Source organism: Prorops nasuta, unplaced genomic scaffold (assembly GCF_024137725.1).
Source record: "Prorops nasuta isolate Cenicafe-Biocafe unplaced genomic scaffold, Cenicafe_Pnas_1.2 PNAS00010, whole genome shotgun sequence".
Taxonomy (NCBI): Eukaryota; Metazoa; Arthropoda; class Insecta; order Hymenoptera; family Bethylidae; genus Prorops; species Prorops nasuta.
The window spans coordinates 1,569,065-1,596,669 of NW_027116807.1; the positions used below are offsets into that span (position 1 = coordinate 1,569,065).

At 32.8% G+C, this 27,605-nt stretch overlaps 3 protein-coding genes across 3 annotated transcripts; 1 reads left to right on the forward strand and 2 right to left on the reverse strand.

Moving 5' to 3' along the window:
• Window positions 1-16: 16 nt before the first annotated feature.
• Window positions 17-13,467, reverse strand: LOC136776594 (probable inactive serine/threonine-protein kinase bub1). The gene is made up of 15 exons (XM_066732236.1): window positions 13,276-13,467; window positions 10,597-10,774; window positions 9,892-10,096; window positions 9,638-9,834; window positions 9,226-9,460; window positions 8,731-8,884; window positions 8,414-8,645; window positions 7,391-8,342; window positions 6,043-6,782; window positions 5,835-5,962; window positions 3,535-3,960; window positions 2,968-3,143; window positions 2,665-2,912; window positions 1,375-1,638; window positions 17-1,029 (listed from the first exon to the last, which is right to left on the reverse strand). Exons 2-15 carry the CDS (start codon window positions 10,734-10,736, stop codon window positions 855-857), a joined length of 4,272 nt encoding a protein of 1,423 aa, XP_066588333.1. The 5' UTR covers window positions 10,737-10,774; window positions 13,276-13,467; the 3' UTR covers window positions 17-854.
• A 394-nt stretch (window positions 13,468-13,861) lies between these two features.
• LOC136776603 (RNA N6-adenosine-methyltransferase METTL16) lies at window positions 13,862-16,314 on the forward strand. The gene is made up of 6 exons (XM_066732256.1): window positions 13,862-14,245; window positions 14,304-14,523; window positions 14,589-14,729; window positions 14,809-15,160; window positions 15,228-15,423; window positions 15,506-16,314. Exons 1-6 carry the CDS (start codon window positions 14,099-14,101, stop codon window positions 16,193-16,195), a joined length of 1,746 nt encoding a protein of 581 aa, XP_066588353.1. The 5' UTR covers window positions 13,862-14,098; the 3' UTR covers window positions 16,196-16,314.
• Window positions 16,315-17,979: 1,665 nt separating this feature from the next.
• On the reverse strand, window positions 17,980-27,357 carry clu (clustered mitochondria protein homolog). Its single transcript, XM_066732237.1, has 17 exons — window positions 26,882-27,357; window positions 23,510-23,781; window positions 22,956-23,378; window positions 22,479-22,845; window positions 22,165-22,301; window positions 21,786-22,066; window positions 21,449-21,575; window positions 21,143-21,317; window positions 20,841-21,046; window positions 20,559-20,703; window positions 20,171-20,376; window positions 19,843-20,049; window positions 19,656-19,754; window positions 19,251-19,595; window positions 18,899-19,171; window positions 18,685-18,810; window positions 17,980-18,615 (listed from the first exon to the last, which is right to left on the reverse strand). Exons 1-17 carry the CDS (start codon window positions 26,970-26,972, stop codon window positions 17,980-17,982), a joined length of 4,116 nt encoding a protein of 1,371 aa, XP_066588334.1. The 5' UTR covers window positions 26,973-27,357.
• Between the last annotated feature and the right edge of the window lie 248 nt (window positions 27,358-27,605).

Genomic DNA, 27,605 nt, shown 5'->3' on the forward strand with positions numbered 1-27,605 from the left:
TTATTGCATCTAAATATTATAGCTTTAAGTAATCAGATAAATGTACACCTTTATTTATACCACTTTTATAATTCATCTACATTAAATAATAAAATCTTATTCACACAAAAACTTATTTCGTTTCACACATTTTTACTGTCTTTTTTATTTTTCAATTATAAAGCATTATTTCAGGCCATTGTTGATTTTTACATTCGCTTCAACAATGTATGGACTTTTCAAAATATATTAATTTACAATTTACTTATCTTACTACGTGACCCATTTCTTTTAATAATTTTCACTATTACCAATCCTAATCTCTGGTTCACGATTTTATAACCGAGGGGAAACAGATTCGTATATCTGATTATTCTATACTAAATTACTGTAAGCTATACAAAACATAACTAACTCACAGTATGTACACGAATCAATTTCCCGAATGACATACGAGGCTTGTCTTCTTTTACAACGTGTCAACTGGCCCTTCTCACTAGAATGTATTAAAGGAAAGCGGCTAATATGAGTTAGCTTTTCTTTTATATAAATGGTTTTTATTCAAACGTTAAAATACAGGTACAGTGTCACCAGGACTTATGAAAGACACATGATAATTTCTGTCTGTCAAGGACATTATGGTAACAGAATTTCAATAAAGCAATTTTATCCGTATTACTAAACAATCAATAACAGCTAAATTATAAGGCTTTAAACCTTTGATAAAGCAAACTGAATAGTAGTTTTAGCTCATATTGTAACCGCAGTAAATTTTTGCTTATTTTTAATAAATATTATAATCGTGACTTTGCAGCAGATATTTGTTTAAAGTTTATAAATTAAAGTACGGATTCATAAAAAATATTCAACATGCGTTATCGTTTGTTAAGTATGTTGCAAAAACTCCGTATTCTCTCTTGAATTCCTGGTGTTTCGCTTAGTGCTCTCTCCATCATATTACGTAACTTAGTTAAATCAGGCATCGTCTCACATGATTCAATATTTAGTAATTCCGAAAAAAATTGTTCCCATGCAGCTTTCTTTGCGTATCTGTATAAATTAATTAAAATATAATAGAGCTAATTCGTTACACTGTTTTAAAAAACTATGCCCACTCTTGTGACTGATTATGCTCTCGATTTTTTGTCAAATTTCAACTATTCTTTTACGATTTAAAACGTTTTTAGATTTTGAGAGCGGACTTGATTAAAGTAATTTTTTTAAAAAGTTATAAATTCGAGAGACAAATCGGTGATGAGAGAGTGCAGTTTTTTCTATTATAAAAGTAGTTGATTAGGTTAAATATATAAATTAATAATTACTTTACGACCAAATATTGTTAAACTTACTTAAAAGTTTACATCAATTTAAATTTTTAATTAAATAGCTTTTTACCTTGGCACTTTTGCATTTATGAACCATCGTCCCTCAATATGAGATACTCTCATATAATTACCAAATAATAGACAATGACTTGTTGCAGCCAAACAGTATAAGTCAGTTTGATATGTCCAGGGTCTTCCAGTTTGCATTTCAATGCAAGTAAATTCTTCTGTTTTTATAATATATGTAAATTTTGTATTTTCTGGGAATAACGACATATCTATGCTACGCCCAAAGTCGATCAGCTGAATTGTTGGTCTTGTATGCTCTGTTGGCCTACTCGCAGCAAAAACACGAATACACTATCAATATTATTAAAAAAGGACAACCAAAAATACATAGATTGTAACATTATCACCAACTTTCTTCAAGGAAGAGAATTCCTTCAAATGACCACAAAATTGATGCAGTGATTGTCGAGTTACAGAGATTGGAAAATTGGTATTTTCATTGTTTTTAATAAACTGCTATGGATGGGACTTCGAAAGTTCGGATCTCAAATTATTTTAAAGCTGTGCATTTATTTTTACGCTCTTATTATTAATTATTTTTATTTAAAAACCGAAAATTATTCGTGATTATAATGCGTATTTTTTCTATACCATTAATTCGCGCAAGTGAGATAAGTGTTCAATGCTCAATCTATTAAGTGTTTAATAAAAGAACGTTAAAATTGATACGTGTCTCGCTTCACAGGTTAACGCCGCCAATGTCAAAACGAGCAAAAATATTAATTTCTAATATGTTTAAAGGAATGTAGAATAAAATTATTCAATGAAGTGTTAAAAAATCTTTGGTTTAAGTATCTATCATAAATCTGATGATTTAAGATTTTTTCGCGAGAAAAAATATACGATGGAGTAACTTATATAGCAGGGCTTCCATTAGCCAGTGAGTTTTCATTAACAAAAGCGTAAACTACCGCTAATATCCTCTAATGTAATTAAACCACATCTTCTAATTTTCATTTTCGAGCATGCATTTTTAGTTGAAAACAAAGTCTTATTTATTCTTCGACTAAATAAGCTTTTACTAATAAGGACAACAATTGGAATTGGGCTGCAGCACTTATCTGATGCCATAATATCGAAACAAATCTAATATGAATATTGAAAGCTGCCCAAAAAATGACAATTGTTAAACCTCTTTGAATTAGCAATCACTGTATAGATTTTGATGACACTTGAAGAGCTGTCTCTCTCTCTCTCATCAGAAAGTATCGGAAAAACCGTTCTGTAATTGTTACACTTCGTATGTAATATATTAACGCATTTTATAAACAAGAGAAACTAATATACTCACAGTCTCATTAATAAAAAGTTGTCTGGTTTAATATCTCCGTGTATTATTTGACATTTGTGTAAATATTCTACAATTTGCAATATTTCAATGGTAAAAAAAATAGCAAGAGGTTCTGATAAAGGTTTGCCAGTAGCAATTTTTATCTGATTAGTTACTGCTAAGAGAGTCCCGTACTTCGAGTATTCAGAAACCAGAACGCTACTATTATCAGCCACATAAGCTGCTGTCACATCCATGTATCCCCTTAACTACAAAATTGCATTAAAATAATTTCTACGGTTTTATCATATTAATCTAGCTTACCATATGTGGATTGGTTAAACGATTTTTAATTTCACTGGCTATATAATATTCCCACACCCACGCAGGTCTTTGCATTTTAAGTGCAAGTGTTTGTCCTGTTTGTATACAGGTCCCTTTAAACACAGTCCCGTACATTCCTTTGCCAAGGCACTTATCTAAATCATACGCGTCGGTACCTAAAAAGAAAAATTAAGCAGATATTTAGAAAAAATCGTGCTCTTTAACATAGTGGCTTATTTTTAACATGTTCATTTCAAATGGTTTTGTAATTATGAAATTTGTATAACTTTTATTTACAGATTTAATTAGTACTTGAAGTATATATTATAATAAGGTTAGCTTTATAAGTTAAAAGTTAAGGCACGAAGATTTAATGTAATTTAGATTATTTTAAATTTTATGAATGATGATTTTATTTTATATAAACTAGTGATTGATACACCAAAATAACATTAATGACATTTGGAAGATTGTGAAAAGCTGGTATTTTAAACTCAATGAATTGAACACTATTGGTGGATGGAATAAATTCGTGTCGCAAGTAGTAAATAAACATAATGTACTCACCAAGCGTAATCATTGTTGAAGGCACAAATTTATTTAAATTAGTATTTAGTTTTATAAATCCTTTATTATGATGAGCTTGCGGAAATTTAATTTTTTTCAATAAACCGGCTATTAAATTTTTATCGAAAGGATCAATGTTTCCAGAAGGAATTTGGAACTCTTCTTTTTCATCCACTGGTTCTTCCATAGGTTCAGGATCCTCACACTCCATAGAAACGATTTTTTCTTTCGGAGTTTCCTCATTACTAAATTTAAAACTTATAGATTTGCGAAGGTCGCAATTGTTTTTTATTTCAGATGTTATCTCATCAACGTTTCGTTGCACTGTGCGCGGACTTTGAGCATGGACAGCTTGAATTTGAGCACGCATTTTTTGGTCATAAAGATGTTGATTAGATTGATACATGTGTTCGCTATATTCATCCCCTAAATCAAATGTCCCTCCCATAAATATATAATTATCCAATTTGGTGTAATATGAATTTTATTTTAAATAACGGCCTTAGCCTTAAACATGCATCTCAGAAAATTATTAAAATAAAAGTGGTTTAATTTAAGAGGGTACACAAGATGATACCACCTCCCACACATTAAAAGAGTCTTCATGGCGCACCAAAAAAAATCTCGTTACTTTTAGGACCACGCTTAGATCAAGTACAATCGATCTTGAAAAGTACCTTTTTCCAGAAGATGGATATATATCGGATAATAATAATTATCAAAAATATGTAATTTTGTTTACTTATTGCAGTATATATACTTACAGCAGTAAATATTGGGAAATAAATGTCAATAAATACAGCAATAACAAAGAAAAGTGTTTGAAAGATTTTTCAGCAAATCTCGAAAAATAATGTAGCAATTGATATGAGAAAAAATAATTTTAAGATCTTTTCATTACTTATAGCTTTGAATTTAATTTTTTCCGATTGGAGTCACGCTTTTTATTTAAAAAAAAAAAATTTGTTTCTATCATTTTGCCAATTTGTGATAGAATCTCAAAATACAGAGAAGTTTCTTACAATTTCTCCTCTAATGTTATATTTTTTGCTTTCAGTTGGGGATTTTTAAAAATTTAACATTGGGCCATGATAGATTGGGAAGACTAATGTAAGAGCTCTGCTCATTAAAAATCTCCATTAGTCTGCAGAATATAAAAAGAGTACCAAAGGATTTTACTTTTCCATACATTTTATTAACTTTAGGCACGAGGGTAATCCATGCACAGACTGTCTTATCATTTATATATAAATTTCAAATTGATCGAAATGATAAATGAAAACTAATAAGTTCAGAATGCATTACCGACTGAAAATATCATTCAAGAAAATCTATGACTTCAAGAATATCATCTTTGTAAGGGATTAACTTACTCCTATAATTATGCTTAAGGGTGGTATAGCGCTACTTTTTTATGTAAATAAAAAATAATTTTTTAATTATTTTTTATTCTTAGAAAATAATTTTGAGATAAAAGGGGTGCTATAGTAGCTTGAACTATAAGTTCATCGAGTAGCTTGAGACTAGAAAGAAGCAGACATATCTAAAATTGTAGGAAAGTTTCGGAATATAATTAATTTAATCTTATAAAGGTTAAATTTAAACCGCTTTACCTATAATAAGATAGAAAAAGACAAGTGGCAAAATTGATAGTGCTAGAATCGTACTGACTTTTTCACGTATACTGTGACACGTGCATTGTTTTTATTTATTCAACGCTTGGACCATTAAATAGAAATGTCGGTGATACTATTGGGCGTGTGCTATAGCCAAAGGAGGGACGCGAATATTTTTACACCCTGTATTTCATAAATGCTTCAATTATAAGGGATATTTTAATTCAAGTTCAAAAGCTCTTAAGAACTACCGGAATGTGCAACAACATATAAGTGCTTCTTTCATTTAACTTTTAGATGACTTATCAAAATTAAACCAATGGCATCACCTTGTGCGTCCCTTTAAATAACTTTCGTACAAAAAAATTGTATATAAAACATTTTTCAAAAGTTATTTCAAAGCGTCATTTAAAGTAGGCTCGCTTTATTATAATCTTGCATCATACAAGATACCAGTGAAGGCGCATTAGAACATGGATGTAAAAACTCACGTAACTCGGTAACAATAAGAGATTTCAATTGTTTTCACAAGAGCTTATTCAAACCCTTATTTACATGCTAAGAGGTCTGAAGAAAAAAAATTGGTATCTATTATAGTTTTAAGTGTAAGTTTTTCAATCTGTGCTCTGGTACGCCTTCAGTGATACTATCTTTAGAATAATAAAATAACGTATATATATTTACCTGGATGTAACTGCGCTGTACTTCTTGTATAAGCACTATTACCTGAGCTGCTGGAAATGTATTCTCTCGTGGATTCTAAAATTATACTAAGTTTTTCCTGGCCTTCGTTGATTGGTATGTCTGGAACACTATATAATTTACTATTAATACTTATACAATAATATAGTAACAAAGTGGAATAAAAAAATTGTAAATTATTGATACGTACGTTTGCGAAAGATTCTGATTTGAATATTGCGAAGCATCTTTGGATCTGAAAGACGGTCGAAAATGATGATTGTTCATTGGAGTAGAGCTGCACAGATTTATATTGAATTCTTCTGTATAACGTATATCATTAGATTCTGGTGGAGATCGAATTCCTAAACTTTCATCTATGTAAATATTATTTGCATCCAACTGTTTAGCTATATTATCCTCAGCTGGTCCATTATATTCAGTTCCGATAGCATTTTCTTTGTTTTCTGCACTCTCCAGATATTTAAAATCTCTACGATTGGTCGCTGATGATTTTATGTACGGTAATTCATGAGGCATTTTGTAAGGCTTATTAAAATAATAATTTAACATTTGCTGATTATCTGGTTCAGAATATGGGGCATAATGTATTTGCTTTTGATGTTGCAAATTGTGCTGAGCTTGTGAAGTATCCAACGATGAATGATACTGTTGATAACTATCGTTCGTTAATATATTACTGCAATTAGGATGCTGCATATGTGACATTTGTTCAGATGAATGTTGATGCTGCTGTACGTGATGACTAATTTGTGTCTGCTGATTTGGTTGGCCATGTCCTTGGTGCTCAATTTGAGAATGTGACTGTAGATGTGGCTGTAGCAAAGGCTGCTGATGATGAGGAGAGTGTGCATGAACTTGCTGAATTACATGATGATGCTGGTGATGATGCTGGGAATGTGAAGGTTGTACATGCTGACTATGATGAGGCTAAAACGAATTGAGAAATTAGAAAATAATCTGCTAAAGACTGCAACATTTGAAAATTATTAGAAACGTTTTTATTATATCGAAATTTTTAGTCCGAACGTAATTAAAAGTAATACGAAATAATATATGAAAACTAATCGATTTATTATATTTAATAGGTCAACATATTTAGCTATCAGCTACAAAAATTAATCAGTTCCCTTGTAAATTTAATTTCGTGACTTTATTGGGGCTTAAATATTTTCTGAACTATTTATTTTATTTTTATACTCGGGAAAATTTATTTGGCCCAAAAATAAAAACAATATATTAAAAGACCTAACTTCTGCAGGCTTTTCTCTACACATTGCTTATTAGGATTATGTGTATATGTAAACAGGATGTGTCAGTAAAGCATGTGTAATTACATACGCGAAAGAAAGCAATAAAAATAGAACAAAATTTTCTTACAGATAATGCTAATGGTATGCATATCAGGAAATATACATTATCATCTTAATGCTACTATGTTTGTATACATGAAGCGAATACCTGAACTAGCACTGATAACAATAAACGTAAAAAAATAAAAAAATTATCTTTGAATACACTTCTTCCTTTATAATTACCTGCATTTGATAAAACGGATTTGGTAAACTATGTGCACCATAAGATGTCTGGTGTTCATTATTTGAATAATTGGCAGAATAGGTTTGATGATTTTCTTGATCATTATATGGTTGCATACTGTATTCGGAATGGTGTTTGTTGCCTGATATTACATTTTGCGTCATTGTACTATCCATATGTATGTTAAAAGATAATTTCTCTCTGTTGTCTACCATTAAAGGAAGTGGTGTATTTCTATATTGGGGAGTAGTTACTACTGCTGTATCAGATGAATTCCATAATCCTTGTACAATCGACATAGCTTCTTTTGTATTCATTGTTAAGCTTTGACTAAGACGTTCGTCAGTCTCTGTAGAGGGATGTGTATGGTGTTGGTGTATATAATCTGATGAATGAGACTGAATTTTTTGTTGAGCACTAAATTCTGCTTCCATTCGTTGGGCTTCTATTCTTTCTGCTTCAATTCTTTCCGCTTCTATTCTTTCTGCTTCTAACCTTTCTGCTTTAAGTCGTTCAAACTCCTTTTGCTTTATAGCATACCCTTGATCTTCTAAGTGAGATTCACGGGATTGGCTTTGTAATACCAATCGATCTTCTTGGCATTCGCGTGCTGACATTTCATTTTGCTCCGCATTCAGCAAATGGGCTCCTACCAAGTTTCTACTCTTAACATCATATTGTGTTACCTGGAATAAATTGTCACTATCGCATTGTTCTTTTTCTAATATAAGATTCTCTGCACCGTGTTTACTATGTACAAAATCTCTTGTATTTTGTATAGATTGCTGATGTTCAAATGTTTGTGGCTGTCTTTGCAGATCAAGCATTGAAATTGAATATCTTTGATGATCATTTTCAACTATTCTATGGTTTAATGCCATTGTTGCACTTGATTGTGTTAGTGACTCATTCGATTGTGCTCGATGTTTTGAATCTAATTGCCGCTTTCGCCTAAAAAAAAAAAATAAAATAAAAATATGGATGTATTATTTTAAGAATAAAAAAAATGATTAACTTTATACTTTTCCATATAAAGCAAAGCTTTAATTTCTTCCATGCTACGATCTTCATTATTTGCATAAACTAATTCTTTGGGGTAATGAGGCTTCATTATTATATTAGGATTTGGTGCATCTGGTACAAATATAGAAACCATTGCATGCTCCTTATATTTACTACCATCAAAATACGGCACATGATTAGGAAATAATCTTATTTTATCCATATCAAAATTATCTGATTGATCTTCGTGAACTAAATAAAAAAAAATTTTATTATATAAATTCAAACGAGTATTTACATCTAACAGTAAGCTAGACAATTATGTATATGTCATTACCTTTAAAAGAAGTCTTTACTGATGTCAATAATGCGTGCTTACGATTTTCATTAGACCATGGACCTGGCTTAATAGAATTTTCTTTATATTGTACATTTTCTATTGGCACGTGATCTAGTATACTTGCACCTTTGCCATTTGTACCGACATTATCCTAAAATTTAACCAATATTATTATTAAATAGACAAAATTTGGCATAACATTGAATTGCAATGAAGTGACATAAATAAGCTAAGTTTGACATATGTTATGCGGCCATTTCGAATCTTTTGTAAAAAGAAAAGGTATTCTCTTTTATACATTAAATGATCAAGCTTAATATATATTTTTTGTATATTTAAAAACTTTGTCCATTTCTTCAGAAAAATTTCTGGAGAAAATAGCTAGTAACAACAGATGCCCCACTTAATGGTCGTCAATCTTTGAAAATGTGCTATGCTTATAAATTTAATTTTTTACATAAACCCATATTATATTGCTTTATTTTATTTCACCTGATATATTTGAATTTTAAAATTCGATTTTATATCTTGAGCTGAACTGGTAGCCTGAGGCACAGACCCTGGATGATGTGATCGTACAAAATGGCCGGTGCGCATGTTACTAACTTTTTTACCTGCTCGAATTGCACGCAAAGAACTAAATGCTTGACGTTGCTCCATTAAAGATGTTTCATGATAAGCTTCCATACGACCTAATGTTTTTCTTGCTACAGCAAGTTGAAAATTTCTGTAAATATTTGCTTTGTTTTTAAATCGTTTATAAATATGCTTTAATTTTTAAGTTTTAACAAAATTAAATTGGAAATAATATAAAAGACTATAAAAAATTGACTAATATTTGTTTTAACCTAAATTATTCTTGGAAACTTAATTTAGTAAAATAAATTGATAGTTTGAGACATACTTATGAGCATGATCTAACTCATCAAGTGGTTCTGCATGAGCAGATAAACCTAGTAAATAAACTTCATCAGCTCGTTTATAATCTTCTAATTGTTCAAGTTCAAATGCCCATGCTCTATACATATCTGCTACCATAGTACCAATCCCATTATTATGCAAAAGTTGATATAGTTCCAGAGGATTTTTTTGCATGCTTATCTAAAAATATATAACATTAAAGACTGAATAACAAATACAAATTACATGGAGACTAACATAATTAATCCATAATCGTATGAATCTGCGATCTTGATGGTATCTGGCATCTTTTTCAAATGTAGATAAACATTCTTGCAAAAGTTTCCCAATATGAGATTCATGCCCATTTTTTGGATAGCTCTGTTCTGCCCATATTATGTACTCATACCAATTTTCTAAAGGATCTTCTCCCTCATAATTTTTTATCGAATCTTCATAAATTCTAAAACAAAATTCAATATTATTTCATAAAATTTAAAATAAAGATATCAATGAAAAATAAAACGCTAATAGCTCTATATTATGATTATAATTCACATACTATTTTTCTTTATGTATTTCTTAGCATAAAATTTTATATAAAAAAAATTAAAAATAGGAGTCTAGGGGATTTTTGCACAACTGTAAATTTATTCAAATTTCAAATTATGCTATTCATCTACAAACAGCTTAGTACCTAGTAAAATAATTAATACAAGTAGTTAATCCAATAAAATATTAACTGATTAAAAAATCATATGAAATTTTTTATTAAATACTGAAATTTTTTAATGCTACAATGAATTGGTCAAAATTGATAGATCAACTCTGGAAAGGTTTTAAAATCCAAGAATAATGAAAACCCAATAAGACTTCCTTCCTTTAATTTTTATATGAAAAAATCGAAATTTTTTATAAATTATTATAAAAATTTATCTGTAAATATTAGTAAAGTTTAATTACTGTTTCTCTGATAGTAAAACCTGTTGTGCATCTGAATCTTCTTGTGCTCTTAATGCTGTACCTAACTGTGTCGCATTTCGCCCATACCGCAAAGGTTGAATATTTTCTTTACAAAGAGCTATAACTGTTGCAGGATCCATTCCAGAGGCACCTTATATTATCTTTGAAATTATATTTTCTAAAAATGTAAATATGTGAAACGTAAATAAAATCTTTCTTATCAAAGCATGAATATCAACTTTAAAAGCAAAGTTATATGTACCAATCTTGGTTGGTTATATGAATTTTGAACAAAGCATGCTCTAATAAAAAAGCTCATAATTAATGTAAAGAATATCCCATTCTAATTTGTACAGCCAAATAAATATCTTGAAAAGCATGAAAAAAATTAACAAAAATATTTCAAATAAAAGTTACAGGTTTCCAAAGAAGACAATAGTATATTAGTTTTATAATCTTGATATCATTTTAGAGGGATCATTAAAAGCTATCATTAGGTTTCATATAAATACCCTATTTTGTTATAACATGAAATTTTTGTGATTATTTTAAGAACTAAACGAAATACTAAATAAATGTACTTTCTAGTTGAATCAACTACCAGATATAGGTTGGAAGAAAAAGGGTTAGCCTCAAGTTTTATATGCAACCGGTAGGCAAATATACGCGTAACAGCTCGTATATGAAATATTTTCAAATTCAATTCTCTGGTCAATGTTTTCATTAAGAAGTACATTGATAGTATAGTGAATTATTATGAGTCCTTAAAAGAAGTTGCAAGACAGTGCAATGAAGAATTGGAGTTCCTATTTAATTAACGATGGCCTTCAAAAATCTTTCTAAGGTCATCCTGAGATCATCAAATTAATAGACTGTCTATATTGAGATGTTGTAGCTTTTATTAAGAACATTTCGTTCAATCTTCCGTAATTTGCGAGCTATTCGGCTAAGAAAATTAAAATCGAATACTACGTATGTATTGAATATACATATTCAGATATACGTAACATTAAAATAATTACACAATCAAATTTTTTAAAAATTATCCTCCTTAAAGATCGACTCCCACATGCCTGTTCTGTCTTCGAGCTGTGCACTGATTAGAAAAATTAACATTCAAGCTCGTTTATTGAGCTACCGGCGCGGATACGGAAATGTGTAAACAATTCCATTTCAGTCAATGCTAAAATTTTTCTCAATAGCGCACGCATCGTATACGGAACGAACATGCGGGAATCGACCCTAATGCATCAACATTACCAGTCATGTTGAGTTAATTATGCCTACAGAAAATATTTTATTATTAAATTATTTCCTTTTAATACTAATTTAAAGCTTAATATGGAAATACACAAACATAAGTAAATTAAAATTTATTATTTGAAAACTACTACACCTTTAATTTTATTTGAACCTATTATTTGAGGGAAATTCATGCAGAGAGCCTGTTCTTCAGGAATTTTTGTTTCAATAATTACTAGGTAAATTGATTGGTACTTTTCTACAATTATTTTCTATTACAATAATTTATAAAATATTATTTTTTTTTCATTGAAAATTTATTACTCTTGGAGCGCGATTGCGACGAAAAGCGTTAACAAAATTTACCGGAACGTATAGAGGTCAGTAGAATATCAGTGAAATACCAAGAAAATTATAAATGTAAACATGTTTTATGGAAAACTAAAAAATGATTAAAATTCCGAAAAATACCAAAAGACGCACATTTTGATTGATAAATTATTATTTTTAAGATTTTTTGTAGCAATAAAAACATTAGAAAATTTTTTACAAAGGCCAAGTAGTTAAGAAATATTGTAACTTTTTATTTGTTTGAAATATTTTATAGTATTTATTTCTTCTTTTTATAAAACACAAAGTTTGTAGGCATAATTTTTATATCTACTTTCAAATTATATTAACTACTTTAATTTTATTCAAAGATATTTACCAATAAAATATACACGATAATATAAAATTTCATCAGCATAAAAGTATTTGCTGTTGAAGAAGTTTACTGTAGTTAACTTATATTATAATTTATGTAACTATACGAATACCTCAAATTCAAATATTTAGTAAATCTACTTTAAATATAGCAGTTAAAAGTTAATAAATTAAACGAGTGGCACAATATACCGTATTGCTTGTTATATTTGCAATTATCAATGAGTATTCAATTATAAATCAAATGTTTAAATATTATTGGTCCCCACAAATCTATCAAGTAATGAGGTAAAATACTACTGCCTTTATTATAAATATTGATAATATAACCATAAGCTAGACATCAAATTATGTTAATTAATAGGTAAGCTGAGACAATTATATTAGCTGTATATTATCTAATAATATAACTAATTTTTGGTCTAATTAAATAAAGAATATTACTATTTAAAAAATTAATGGTTTTGTGTACTGACAGCATAAAAATACATTAATATTTAGCAAAAGGAAAAAGGGTTTGTTTTGGTTGCCTGCTTTTTTGACAAAAACTATATTCTTTATGTAGCATTTAATATTTAATACTTGAGAAAAATGTTGGAGAAGCAAGAAAATAGATACTAGATAACGAAGACATAACAGATTTAATGCTAGAAATTGCAAAAAAGTTTACAAAGCTTAAGTAAAAATAAATTACTAAAATATTGACGCAAAAAATCATTATTATAAACTTACCATAACTCTGTACTAATTTTTATAATTATTAAATCATAATCATACAGATGTAAAGGTAGATTTATTATATTTAACTGTATAAACGACGCTATTCCAATAGGTTAGGTTAAGCTCGCATTTTCCAATTTACAATACACAATATACGGTGATTTCAATTCCAGTAACTTCAAGGACCAGCGTTACCAAGTTCGCCATTTTGAATTATACTAAGAGGTGAGAAATGGCTGTTGCTGCTGCGACCACAAGGTAGCGCCACAACCGTTTCAACCAAAAGATTTGAGAATATAGAAGAGTAACGACAACTGTATTCGGTGTTGCTTTTCTTCTGTCGAATCAGTTCAGTCGAATGGTCATCAATCATGCCCCTCCGGCCACACCCTGGCAGCGCCACTATAGGCACTATCCTTAGGGCCGTATTCATAGACGTCACTCGAGCTCAACTCAAGTTTTAATGCTACAGTTTACGTTACATATACTGTAGTATTTTAGCCTGTTTCGAGTTCGAGTGACGTCTATGTATGAATACGGGCATAAAATTCCTAGAAAACTAATGTGCCATGTGACAGGTGTCAACACTGCCAAGTGCCAACCTCAGTCTCGTCAAATTTGATCAAAATTGCAAGCCATTTGCAAATTATATAGAATGCTTTTAATTTTAAGCTTCATTAAATAGATAAGAGTTAAAGGAATATATTTTCCGATAGGTGAGAAAAATACCAGACGCATCAAAAAATAGAAAAGAAAAATCATAATTTGAATCAAATTAAGTAAGCTTGAATCTCAAAGAACTTGGCTGGGGTAGTGGAGTATCGTTAAAATCGAAATGGGAAAAAACAAGAAAACTAAAAGGTTCATTAAATGTTCATTTAGGACGCATAAATTTATACATCCTAGAAATATATATAAAAATCCTCCAAGTTTCAATAAAATGGCTATATTATATCCAGAATTCCGGAGGCATACAATTACCGTAAGTAAAAATAACCTGAAAAAAATATCACTGAATTTATTTTCACTAATTCTTTTAGACTCTTAACGGACAAGTGAAACTTGATTTTCATAAGAGCGATACTCTACGAGCTCTTACACAAACCTTGTTAAAGCATGACTTTGGGCTGAATGTGACTATTCCTAAAGATAAATTGGTACCAACCATGACACTACGATTAAATTATGTTTTGTGGATAGAAGATTTGCTAAAATATGCTTCATACGCTGATCTAAAGTTGGCCAAGGGTATTGACATTGGTCAGTAAACACTAAGTACTTTACCTTGATTGAATTTTATTTAAGGGTATTTATGCTTTTTGTAGGTACTGGGTGTATTTGTATTTATTCTTTAATTATGGCTAAGCTATTTGGATGCTTTATGACAGGTACTGATATTGATGAAGGAAGTATCGAGTCTGCAATAAAGACTGTTAATTGCAATAACCTTCAGCATTTAGTAAGAGGTATTTTAATATGTTCTGAAAATAAAACTTGTATTAATGGGTGTTAATAATGATTTGTTAAACATTTGGATGCTTTTAGTGAAACGAGTTAGTGGAGATACAATTTTAAAGGAAGCTGTAGAAGGTAAAGAGGAGTATGATTTTACTGTATGTAATCCCCCATTCTTTGACTTTGATAAAATGCCTCTTGAAAAACCAATTCCACCTAGAAATGCACCAACCGGTACCAAAAGAGAGCTAGAAGTTGAAGGTGGTGAAGACCATTTTATATCTAAGTTTATAAAAGAGAGCTTAGAGTTTCAAAATCAAATTAAAATTTATACAACAATGCTTGGTTCAAAAACGAACCTGATCCATTTGATAAAGTTTCTTAAGAGAGAAAATATAACAAATTGGACTTGGACAGAATTTCATCAAGGTTACACAATAAGGTAACTAAAATTCTTTAAGACCACCAACACTGCCTCAAATTTCCAACAAAAAAAATTATAATTACAGGTGGGGATTAGCATGGACATTTTTATCAAAAGAAACACTGAATCTATCTGTGGCTCCTAATATTAGAAAGAGAGGAGATTATATAAGTAATAATTTAAGAGACGAGCCTTACGAGCTCGTTTATCCTTTAACGGAAGAAGTTCCTACTATACAGAGTATAGCCAATCGACTGAAGCAGTGGTGCTACGAGTTTAATGTATGTATTCAATCTCTTGTATGTGTGGATACACTATCAAAATTGTTTCTTAATGTTCACCGAATCGGAATCATTTTTTTAGATTCAAATATCAGATATTAATTATAAAGCTGACCTCAAAAGTGAAGCCTTTCGTGCGAGAGCCAAAAAAGTTACGTGGACGCATCTTCGTAGGGAACGTCGTTTAAAAGAAAGAGAGCAAGATAAGTCTTTACAATCGCTCTTAGAAACGAGTGATAATTGTAATAAAAAAGTCAGTCGTGTAGAAGAAATGGCTACGATTTCAAGATCTCAAATGAAAACTGAAGAATTATATACACAAAAGACGTTATCAGAAACTATGGAGTATGAGGGAAAGAGCAAGGAATGCTTGAAAGGTATGGAGTTAAATGCTGATTTCTCCTCTACCCCGATGGATTTTAATCTTAACGGCAACAGTGAGTCTATGGATGGAGGAATGCAAGGATCGGAATGTAACGAAAAGTGTGATGAATTTGATCTTACTTTCGACGTTTACATTAGTCTTTTAAGATGTAATGCCAATGAAATAGGATGTGCAAAAATTAGTCTAATATTTGTTAGTGGGATCGGTGGCAGATTAGCTTTGGATTCGTTTAGAAATTTTTTAGTAAATAAGCTGGATAAGAAGGAATGTGACGGTCATAAATCGTCAGTAATTAAAAAAAAATATAAATCATCGAAGCAAGCCCGAACAGAAGTGAAGACTAGATTACCATTAGAGCCTAAATTAGAGGTTTTAGAGCCTTCTTGAAAATAGCGTCAATCAACAATAAAATCACGTGAACACAATGGTTATTACTATTTAATGATTATTTATAGCAAGTTTGTAATTTGTGCTTGTTGGAAATAAAAGAGCTCCATTGTGTAAATCATATTTCATTTTATTCATGTTTTATACTGTTTTTAATCTAATATCCTTCTTTATCGTACATTTGGCTAACAAGTGTATCATAATATTTGGTAGTGAAAACTTTATGATTACCGATAAAAACGAACAACATGGCATTCTACATTATTCATTCGATATTTCATTAACGTGATAGATGAGACTTCTTTGACGTTATTAAAATTACTGTTATCTTCTTTAGAAATATTGCAAGGGTAACAAAATTTTTAGATTCAATATTCATTGAATATTGAAATGTTATATAGTCGGAGCATTGAGTAAAAATATGGAATCCATGACACACTTATCATGATCATTCAAGTCATTCGTAATGAATAATTAACAATAACACTTTGTCGGTAACAATGATAATGACTTCTACGATTTTAACGATCGTTTCAACTATTATCGGTTATACTAAGTTTCATTGCGTAATCAAAATTCCAAATAAAATCATAATTACCAGTTTAAAGTCTTTTCTGATTGATTTTGTAGTAAAGTAAATTATTTGCCAATGTAACTATTGTGAAATTTGATTTAGTTCAGAAATTTATTTAAAAACTGATTTGTGTTCTTAATAGAGCGCAGATGAAAGCTGCCGGTTTGTTCATTTTAGCGATTAAAAATAATCTCAAACAGTCCTTACTTTGCATTCATTTCTACATTGGGCTTCCTCAATTTCAACAAGCTGATTCCGAGAGAAAATTATTTTTTATGGTACTCTATTTTATTATATCGTAATTAGAGTACTCCTTCATTAATACAAACTTCAATGCCATCTCTCAGAGAAGGGATACTAATATTCCTCAAAAATGTCAAAATATCGATGAGTCTCTCTCTTTCTCTCTCTACAGAGCATTACTATATTACGAATAGCAACTAATCACACACGTATGGACAGACCTTACTATACTGTCAATGTGTGATGCAAAAACAAAATGAATTACATCACTAGTATACTATTAATGCATGTAATATGTGTATATGTACGTATATAATATATATTATATAAAAAAAACTTTCTTAAAATCTATATCGATACTCATTAACGATTTCATCTGGTTTAAAAAAAACTCTATATCATTGAGCCAGGGTATCTCATATTTGTATCGTTCAACAGTACTCAGCAGCGTATTAAATATAAACGCACTAACTAATTAAAAATATAATATAACAACTGATTTCAACGAATAAAATTATTATTGACCGGTTGAGAAAAAGACATTTCATGTAAATGTATCTTTCTTAAATCAGTTCATAATTGATTACCATATATAGGATTTCTCTTTCTCTTTGAAATACAAAATAACAATTTTACGACCGTTTTCGGTACTATCAGACAAAAGACGCTATTTTCTTTGTCTTTCAGTAACGACTGTCATCAGAACATATGAAACTTATTATTCATTCATATTATAACGGCAATAATTAAGCAAAAGTACACGCTGCAGGAACTTAAATTTCAACCTCCTTTATAGGAGTGCTTTGAAATATATCCTTCGCTCTTTATTATCGTATACACACAAGATGTATCGCAATCGTGTATTATATTTCGTTAATAAGACTAAACAGAATAAGCAAAGACTAGGTCTTAATAAAAATAAAAAAAAACTACTAATTCTCACCATACGTGCACAGGCAGAAGAAGCTCAGCTTTCTGTGACTACCGCCTCCAGCATCACTTTATTTTCGTTCAGTTGTTTAGCCTCCACCTTTTGGGATTCTAGCTTTTTCTCTAACTTACATTTTTCTTTTCCATCCTGTTTGTTTTCAATTTCAAGAATTTTGGTCTCCCTTTCCGGTGACTGTTCTTTCTGTCGTTTCTCGATTTCCGCTCGGAAATTTTCAATGTCTTGTTGGCTAATTTGCACAAAAACTATGCCGTTGATCACATTGAGCATGTCCAATACTGAACCCATGCTAGGTGGTTGAACCTGGATTGGTGGTAAGCTAACGTTCGATTTGCCTGTGTAAATTTCATTCATCTTTTTCTGTAAAACTACGGCTTGTTGTGTCAAGTGCCTTAAACAGTCGCTACTCTCTTTGGTCTTTTCATGGTCCTCCCCTAATTGTTGTTTGTAAATGGCGTAGGTCTCTTTTTCATTGTTTAATGCGGCACGGAAATCCCCCATGCATGACTGAGTTCTTGCCACAAGATGGTAGGATACTGCAACCTTTAAGGATTTTAAACCGTAATAGCGTAGATTCAAGGCAAGAGCATGCTCTAAAAAGCGAAGAGATAGCTCATATTCACCGACGGCATGTAAAATCAATGAGATATTACTCTGAAAATCAATCGGTATTTAAAAATTGAAAGCATGACAATGAAAAATAAATAACTATGAATATCTTACGTCGAGGAGTGCAACCTCCGGATGGTCCTCGCCGCAAACTAAGAGAGCTAAATAACGTGCTCTATACAATAACCTCAAGGAAACAGAAACTTGTCCGTTTGCGAACGAGTACAGCGCAAGATGAGTCTGAAAAAATATGAATGATATAATCTTATTTAAAAAAAAAAAAAAACAAGATTTTTAGTTTCACCCCAAAAATTAATATAAAGCCTACATATTCTGTGATAGTGTAAGGATGATCTATGCCGTTTACTCGCTCCGACATAAGAACAGCTTTCTGTTGGGTTGCAAGTGCTTCCGCGTGATCTCCCATTATGTAATTTAATCTTGCGAGCATCCTAAGACACTGTGCTATTTCCGGGTGCATTGCCCCATATACATTATTCAATAGATTTAAAGCTTCGCTTATCAGCTCGAATCCGTCTTTCAAAAAGCCTTGCTGAATTTTGCTTTGGCTCGTCGTATAAAAATTGTATGCGTCAGTAGCCTAGGTGGAAAAAAATAACATTACTTCTTTTTAAATTTAAAAACATATCTATATAAAATAATCTCTTTAAGAAACTCACTCTGGGATTGATATGTTTAACAACGGGGAAGATATTCAGTATGTCTTCCTCGAAGAATGTTGCCCTATTCTTATTTTCGAAATTGTATTCACGGAGAAGTATTTGAATACCAGTTTTTATACAAAAACCACGAAGTAGTGAGCTTTTTTGTAAATGGAAGTAATCGATAGTTGCATCGAGTGATTCCGGAACTGGTGTTTCCCAGTCATAATAGCTTTTACAGTCAGCTTTGATCTGTTGCCAAAGTGATTTTGGTGTCAAGGAGGCCCATTCAAACTCGGATTGTTGTGGCCCGTTATTTCTGCCCTTCCTCTTATTTCTTCGCTTAGCTGTTTTACTTTGAAGCTGAGAGACGAATATTTTACAATAATTAAATTATCATTACGAAAATAAACATATACGTACCTCTTCGAGATTTTGTTGTGGATGAATGATTTGTACCGATGACAGCAAGCAATTTAAAAAGTGGCTAATGGCAGCGGACAGACTCATCAGTTCCGTACCCTGTTAAAAATAAAATTCTTAAATATTTAACATTAAAGATATAATAGCTTTTATTACTTTTGCGCTACTTGTGGATATTTATTCAAACCTGCATGTAAGAGGTAAAAATGTGTTTCGCTGAACGTAGAAGAAGTTCTGATACCGCAATACGATGAAGATATTGTAGTTGTGGTACAGCTGCAAGCATGGCTGCCAGTTTTCCTAAGTAACGAACGTTAATACCTTTTCCATGTAAAGCTTCAATCAAGGTACTACCATCCATAGCTGCCGCTGTATGATCCAAACATTCTCGAATCTACAAAAATATTATATAACTACTTTTATATAAGCTTCTTTTATCTCTTGCTTTTTTAATTTTTTGTTTACATTTAGCCGAACTGAGTAAGGCCACAGAAACACATTTACAAAGTACTTACGAAAGTTGGTAGTTGTACGGTTAAAAGAAAATCTGCAGCATCCTTGACTACTTGCTTTTGCTTTTTCAATGCGATTCCATTTGGATCCGGATGCTTGACACCGGGAGAAAAAACATCTGGATTAAATCGTACGTCGAATTCTGCATTCCGCAAACTGCCAACAGCCGCAGCGGCTCGTCTTACAATCTCTTTCGTACTCTCTTCCACTGTAATGATTGAAAGATTAAAAATTATAGTCACGTGTAATCGTATCTGAACAAATATCGGGTTTAAGATTAATTCGTGACAATCCGAAAATTGTGGATAAGACAGGGAATTTTAAAGAGGGTAAACTTGTAAAAATATTTAGAACCAGTGAAGTAGGCATGAATTAATCTCGTATACTGACACTCTTGTTTCTCGCCGCCGGTGATCGAATCTGTGATACTCTCGACGATTTTCTTCGCATCATCAGTCTCGATCGATAATTGAACAGAATCGTCTTTATTACTGTCGATATCACCCAATCCATTGACCTCTTCCTTCTTGTCATCCTTTTATAAAAATATGAACACAAAAAATGAAACATATATTTCAACTGTTAAACCATAATAGTAAACAGCACTGACATTTCATCGATAATTTTTCTACGGTTTGAAAGAAAAAGCCCCATATATAATTCATTACATACTTTTGAAGATGTTTCTTTTTCCTTCTGCTGTGATCTTCTCGCTGAGGTGAGTTGTTGCAAATGAACGGCGGCGTGCTTTATGAATTGAACGTATCTTGCTTCGACGAAAGAGTCAATCAGTTCTGGTCGGAGACAAGCCAGTTTATGCTTGTGCTCGACTGGAAAGCCCAATGCGCGGGCCTCTTTGCTAAGCTCGACCCCTTCCACTATTTCATCGACATGAAAAATAAATTTCAGTTTAAAAGATAAAATCTCTTTATATGACTCATTAAAATTTAGTTATGAGAATAGTTACTACTTACGCTTAAGAAAGTTGACATCAGGTGGGAAAGTTCTTAGCAAATCCAGGACATAATGCCGTGAATCGTTTCCAATAATTCCCTTGCACTCTACGCTACTACAGAGCTCGATTTCCTCGCCTGCGTCATTGATCACTTTGTGCGGCAATATTTTTAATTGTTGTCCCGCTTTGTTCAACTATATCATAAAATCAACAAGCTAGTATTATAAGAATTATAAGTGTTTAAGTATAAACGCAATGATTGGAACTATGGAAAAAATATGGGCTATTTGTTATAGAGTATAATTGCACAAATTGATTTTCGTACCAGTTCTAAGTATTTAGGATGCGTGAGGACAGTTTTTCCAAAATCTATGGAACCGTAGACGACGGATTGCTCCTGTTCCCGCTCTAAGATTCCTGGGATGATAGATTGTGCGGTAACACGGTATCCTCTACGGGGAGGAATACGGGATATTATCAGAAAAAATTCAGCGCCAGATTTTCTCAACTTTTAAGTTGACAGATTATAGAAGTTTCAATAAAAGAGCGCACGCGTTAAAAAGTCACGCGCATAGAAATTATCCGTAAGCTATAAAACATATAAAAGAAATCTCATGATTTTATTTCAAAATCACGATAAATGTATACCACTGTGCGCGAACCTGTAATCGATTACAACGGTACCAAGAGTGTAAAGCCCTGGTAAATCGACGGCTGCATAGACTCTAACTCCCTGCAAATCATTTCGTGGAGCAACGAAAGCTGCGGCATCCCCGCCAAGTTCCTTATAGTGATCCCGCACGTCGAATCCCAGTGAAAAAAAGATATTATTCCAAATGAACATCTGCATCTTAGCCTCCTCTCCAGGATTTATCGCCATTACATTCCCATCTATCACAGCTACTGCCCCTCGAGTTGCCGCGGCCACGAAATCACTGTGCACCTATAAATTACACAATTCTTCTCATTAACTATCCAAGATGCATTACTTTTGACTCCCAATTAAGTAAACTTAAATATAACGTTAGACCTATAACGGACCTTAAAGATAGCCCGCTCTCTAAGTAGTCTTTCCGGCAAGTTTTTGCGAGGCAATTCTCTGGTCGTTTGCAGTTCTTCGTTCCAATCTCGAGTTTGACCAGGTATATGCTCTTCGTAGCCGAGTTTTGAAGAGAAAGCTATAACCAAATGGACAACGTTACAAGAACATTCATGTGAAAAATACAGAGAGAGAGAGAGAGAGAGAGAGAGAGAGAGAGAGAGAGAGAGAGAGAGAGAGAGAGAGAGAGAGAGAGAGAGAGAGAGAGAGAGAGAGAGAGAGAGAGAGAGAGAGAGAGAGATAATGGAATGCTTACTATCTTCAGCTCGTATGGCATCAATCGTATGCTCGATTTGCGGGGCACACCAGGCATAAAGTTGGTAAGGCGTGGCTACTCTTTCAAAAGGATGCCTCTGGGTTCTACGCTTTTGCATGGCGGCGAATCCTCGCTTGAAGGAAGGACTCAATTGATTTAGTAGTTCTATTAAGCTATGGCACAAATGACTTGGAGTGGCCGGTTTTGGATTAAACACTTCTTTGGTCGATTGATTAACGAAAAAGCCTCTGGCACACGCAGTAAGATAATATTGTTTGTCCTCCAATGTCACGACGTGCAAATACATCAAGTCTCCGTGAAGTTTTCTGTAACCTGGTGGCGGGTTCCAACCCGACGTTGTGAGGACCTTTGAACAGAACATTTTCATTATAAACATATGTCCTGCAAATATACGTGTACAAAGACCATATTTATTGGTCGATGTGAAAGAAAGATTTACAAAAGAATGGTTTTTACTTTTAAGCAAGGTGGGCACCTCTGTTCTTTCGCTTGAGGTTGCAGTGGAAGTAACGGCCTATCCTTGCAACTGGGAATAATATAATCGGGTGGCGTACAGTCCACGGAGTCTGCTCGAGTTTTCTTTTTCTCAAGAATATCGCCATTGGTGACAACGTTTAAAAATGAGAGACTGCTGCACTCTACTCCATTATATGCGTCTGCCGGATCAACGGACTTTAATAAATCACGCACGTGTCTAACGTGAATGCGAGCTTCGCGCATCGTATATGGTTCCTCAACCACTTTAATTATCGAACCATCCTTCAGGCCTTCGATGTTCTTCAGCTCGGCAAAATTGTCCAGGGTATTGCCTTCCAACTGAAGGGAAAAGCACGTACGGTGGCACGTGTCTTCTCGGTCCATGAGAAGCTGATGAATCTCCTACGATAAACCAATTTAGTTATAAACAAATTTTCTTATCTCTAAAAGATTATAACACTTATTTTATTATGCAACTTTAGAGATGCACTCTAAAGGGGATTATAAATTATATACAGAAATTAGAACAATACCTGAACCAGTTCCATGCTTGAAACTTGAATGTCAAATGGCTCAGCACCTGGGCTGACAATTTTAACAGTGAAACCCATGTCCTGAATAAAGACAACTTCCTGTTCATTAGAGGACTCCTTGTCTTTATCAACGTGAGGTTCTTTGTCATCTTTCTCGTTCTGTCGATCCTTTTCTTTTTCACTCTCCTTGGTTGCTTCCACTTCTCCCTTCTCCACAACGTTCTCTGCTGTACTACTCGTGCTTGCACTTTTTTCAGCTTCTTGCTTCGTTTCTATATACATGTGCAGGGAGGAAGAAAAAACAATTAAAAATCCCAATTATCACGGTTAATTTTACAAAATTAATTTTATCAGTATTAACTAAGAAATATATTGAATTTTTTCTCTGCGTGTGAATGTGTAAATCAGCTTTTAAGGTCGTAGAAAAAATCATATTAAATTATACAAAGTTCAAGGTGTACAGTATTGTGTGTTGATGAAACTGAGTGACTGCTAAGTAGAATTAGAATGAAGATGGGAAGAGACATGGGGCCACCGTCCTGGCGTGCATTGGGGTGCCTTTGGAGAAAGAAAAAAAGGAAAATGAGAGAAAAAAAGATACCATTTGCTAACCAAGAGCTCGTATGGCAGCCACTTGCACTCTCCGAGGCGCTTATAAATAAACGGCAATGTAAATAGTATGCACACTCGAATGTCTCCAAGTATTTTTATCGGTCGTGTGTTTGCGATACATGGATTCATTTTGAGCGGACATCGATTTGTAGAAAGACTATTTTGTAGAAGCACCCATTAAAATGCAGCAAATTCAAAATTCACTTCGCTCGTAATATCCAAATGAAAACTTTTCAATATCACTTCAATGACAAAGCAGTATTACAGTAGAATACAATACAACTTAAATCTTATACACGTAACTTTCAAAACTTGGACAAAATTTTATAAACATCCAAGATCATATAATTGGATGTTAATTAAGATAGTAATTATAAATTTATTCGGTACTGGACGTATATTTTTGTTTTGCTTATGCGTTACACAATTTTTATCGTGTGCATCCTAGAGAGAACCCTCCAGTAGCAAAGCGAAAGAAACTGAATTCGAGATAAAATACTTGTTATCGCTATGCTTATTATCATCAACTCTCCTAGCAAACCTTCCTTGGCTTGCCTCTATTTTAACCGTGAATATTTTTCGTTGAAACAAGAACGATTTGAGCAAGGATAAGAGATTATAGGAAAAATGTTAATACAAATAGATTCTTTCCTCTTAAAATATGCAATTAATTTGCATGCGGCTAATCAAAATGCGATAAGGAATTTTAGATCGTTACGGGAAATCTTACGAAGAGGAAAATAAATGTTTTTAACCGTATTTTGCTGCTTTAGACGGTTTATCGATGCAACTGATGTAATCATGATGTGAAAAGTGTGTGCTCATTTATGGGAATTTGAACCTAAGTGAAATTAGTTCATTGACGCGCAACACAATGGTTTGACTTCGATTGGCATTGCTGATTAGGGATGTTTAATATCTTGTAATTATAAAAGTGTATATAATATAAATTCTTAATCATTGCCTATGCTGCTTAGCATAATATACGTTTACGTATGTTTCGAGCTTACATAATGAATCGACTACTGCAAAAAAATACACCCAACCAAATTCACAATCACATGGCTATAGTATATTGCTGTTGGCTGTAGAAATTATTTATAAAACAGGTCGTTTTTTCCATGTTAATTTTTCTCTAATCTTACAATACTTCAAAATAGAAACTAAAAGCGTCTTATCATTTTAAGCTATGAATGAAATAGTTACACTTTTGTCGCAATCGTTAAAAGGCAAGTTGTGTGCAAGGCCTCCGACAAGGTAGGAATGTTGAAATTCTCTCACTTTCGCAATTCGTTCGACCATTTCAGTAGCTAATGATCGTTTGTACGTTTCTCTTTAAATCGGAGTCGGTAATTTGATCTAACATTCGTTAATTTTCACAAAAAGCAGGTAATTTTTTAAGAATTCCTTTGAAGAGAAAATATAAGCGTCGGAGTAACACCACGCGGAGCGAAATGCATGCATAATTTGCATGCAATAAAACCCTAGAGGAAAATGCACTACGGCCTCAAGAGAAAGAACGATAACCCCTTCCTCTATTATCGATGCTTCTCGATTTTCACCCTTGTCCAATCAAGACGCCAAATAATACATGTATTAAAACGCAAGACTAAATTAATACTGAAAATTATTTCTAACGAGTGTCCTCACATTCCTCTGTAATTATCGATCACCTTTTTCTATCGAAGATCAATGAAATATTATTGGAAAGATACCGGTGAGGAAAGAAGGCGGAAGGGGGGAAGGGGAAAGGTACTCTAGAGGAAGTTTGTTGGAGGAATGAGAGTGTGGGGGGAGGGGGGTGGTTAAGTTAGCCGGTCAGTTATAACACTACCAAGGTCTACGACACGCCTATATAGCATCGACTAGATAATTAGACGAAACACGTGTTCAAAACACATCCCATTTTAAGAAGCATGGTATTTGTGTAAATCGATGATAGATTTTTACTAAACGCATTGCTAAACATATGTGCATTGTATTTATAACGAGAACGATTTAAAATAATTTCTCTGTTTTTCAATTGTTAGAGCATTTTTTATAGAATAGGTTTAAATTATTTGAGTTTAAGCAGAATAAATATTTACAATAATAGCCGTATAATGTAATCTACACAATTATCGCGAAACTTGCATCACACATGCTTGAAAGGTTAAGGGTCAGTACTACAACCCTTAATATCATGGAAATGTAAAGCTTTGTCAGACAACGAATACTCGAATATAAGACAGTTTTAAAATTATGCAAAGTACTGTATTTATTCGTAATCCGTACACAAGTGACTTATTATTTATAAACATCTATGTATATATATTATACATACATATATCAATGTGATTCAAGAATCTATCGACGAGCAGGAGAGGGGGTGGGAGGGATATATATATTAGTAAGGTTATAGGATACGATTAAGGGGGTAGATGAAGCTGATATGAGAAAAATCGTCTGCTAGGAGAAAGAAACGTCTTCTGCTAGTAGTATAATGATTTCTGTTTTAAAGAGAGATGGCGATAGAGGAGAAAGAAAGATGAATGGAGGATAGAAGAGATGCGCTCACATGACCCGCAAGGGGATTCGTTGGTGCAATTGGCGCGTTATGTAACGTCCCGAGGGCTCGGCTATGTTCAAGCGAGATTACGAAGCTTCTATGAACAACTTTTTTCAATGGCAGCTAACAGAAAGCTTCCCAGGACGTTACATAATAGCTCGGGTCAATTTGTATTAAGGATAAATTAAAATAGCAGGCTGAAAAAAACCCACCAGTCCCGATTTTCCCGTCGGCTCCGTTTATCAGGGCTATCTTCACCGTCTTATTTTCCCCGGAGGCCTCGATCTGTGCACCCAGTGCCATGCCTTGCAGATGATTCTCCACAACTTCTTTATTCACAATTCGGCGTAATTTAACCTCCTTAAATAGAAGATTCCGGTGCTCACAAAAGTACCAAGAGGCACGATATTTGTTGCAGTTATTTCTTCTCGAGATTTAATTTGACTCGACTCAGTTTCTATTCGACTAGGTTCTCAACCTAGAATCACCCAATCGACCCTCCTCCAGTTTAACTGTTTCGAGTTTTTCTCTCGAAGAAGAAGAGAAAATTATTCACAGGACGCAACACCACGACCGTTATGTTACGTGTTATATATAATCGTTGGTTATTGCTTTTAACTTTAGCTTTAATAGCCACCTCGCCTTGCTCTTTTCTCGTGCCTTGCTTTTCTCTCACTGCTCTATTGCACGTGCGTTTCGAACCAAGTACAAAGTCTAGGGACCGCTTTTGCCATTGGTTTCCTCTCAACCGGTTATCCAGCTGCTGCTTAACTCTTATTGGTTGTCTTCTCATATACCAGTTTGTCTCTCTTCTTGCCCCTAACCTAATCTTCACTACTATTTGTCCTTCTCCTCGAAAACTCTCCGCCACTGGCTAGATTCTCTGATACTTTTTATTGATTGGTCAAATTTTAGAGTGCAGTTTCTACAAGTGGA

What these genes read in the sequence shown, in the direction of transcription:
- LOC136776603 (XM_066732256.1), top strand. Translation starts at nt 14,099, where the DNA reads ATGGGAAAAAACAAGAAAACTAAAAGGTTCATTAAATGTTCATTTAGG. An exon ending in GGCCAAGGGTATTGACATTG is followed by an intron (nt 14,524 to 14,588) that starts GTCAGTAAACAC and finishes TGCTTTTTGTAG; the next exon opens with GTACTGGGTGTATTTGTATT. An exon ending in CATCAAGGTTACACAATAAG is followed by an intron (nt 15,161 to 15,227) that starts GTAACTAAAATT and finishes TTATAATTACAG; the next exon opens with GTGGGGATTAGCATGGACAT.
- LOC136776594 (XM_066732236.1), bottom strand. Translation starts at nt 10,736, where the DNA reads ATGGATCCTGCAACAGTTATAGCTCTTTGTAAAGAAAATATTCAACCT. An exon ending in GTTTAACCAATCCACATATG is followed by an intron (nt 2,913 to 2,967) that starts GTAAGCTAGATT and finishes GCAATTTTGTAG; the next exon opens with TTAAGGGGATACATGGATGT. An exon ending in AACTTTTTATTAATGAGACT is followed by an intron (nt 1,639 to 2,664) that starts GTGAGTATATTA and finishes TGCTGCGAGTAG; the next exon opens with GCCAACAGAGCATACAAGAC.
- clu (XM_066732237.1), bottom strand. Translation starts at nt 26,972, where the DNA reads ATGGCACTGGGTGCACAGATCGAGGCCTCCGGGGAAAATAAGACGGTG. An exon ending in CAAGCATGGAACTGGTTCAG is followed by an intron (nt 23,379 to 23,509) that starts GTATTGTTCTAA and finishes GGTTTATCGTAG; the next exon opens with GAGATTCATCAGCTTCTCAT. An exon ending in GGTGCCCACCTTGCTTAAAA is followed by an intron (nt 22,846 to 22,955) that starts GTAAAAACCATT and finishes TTCTGTTCAAAG; the next exon opens with GTCCTCACAACGTCGGGTTG.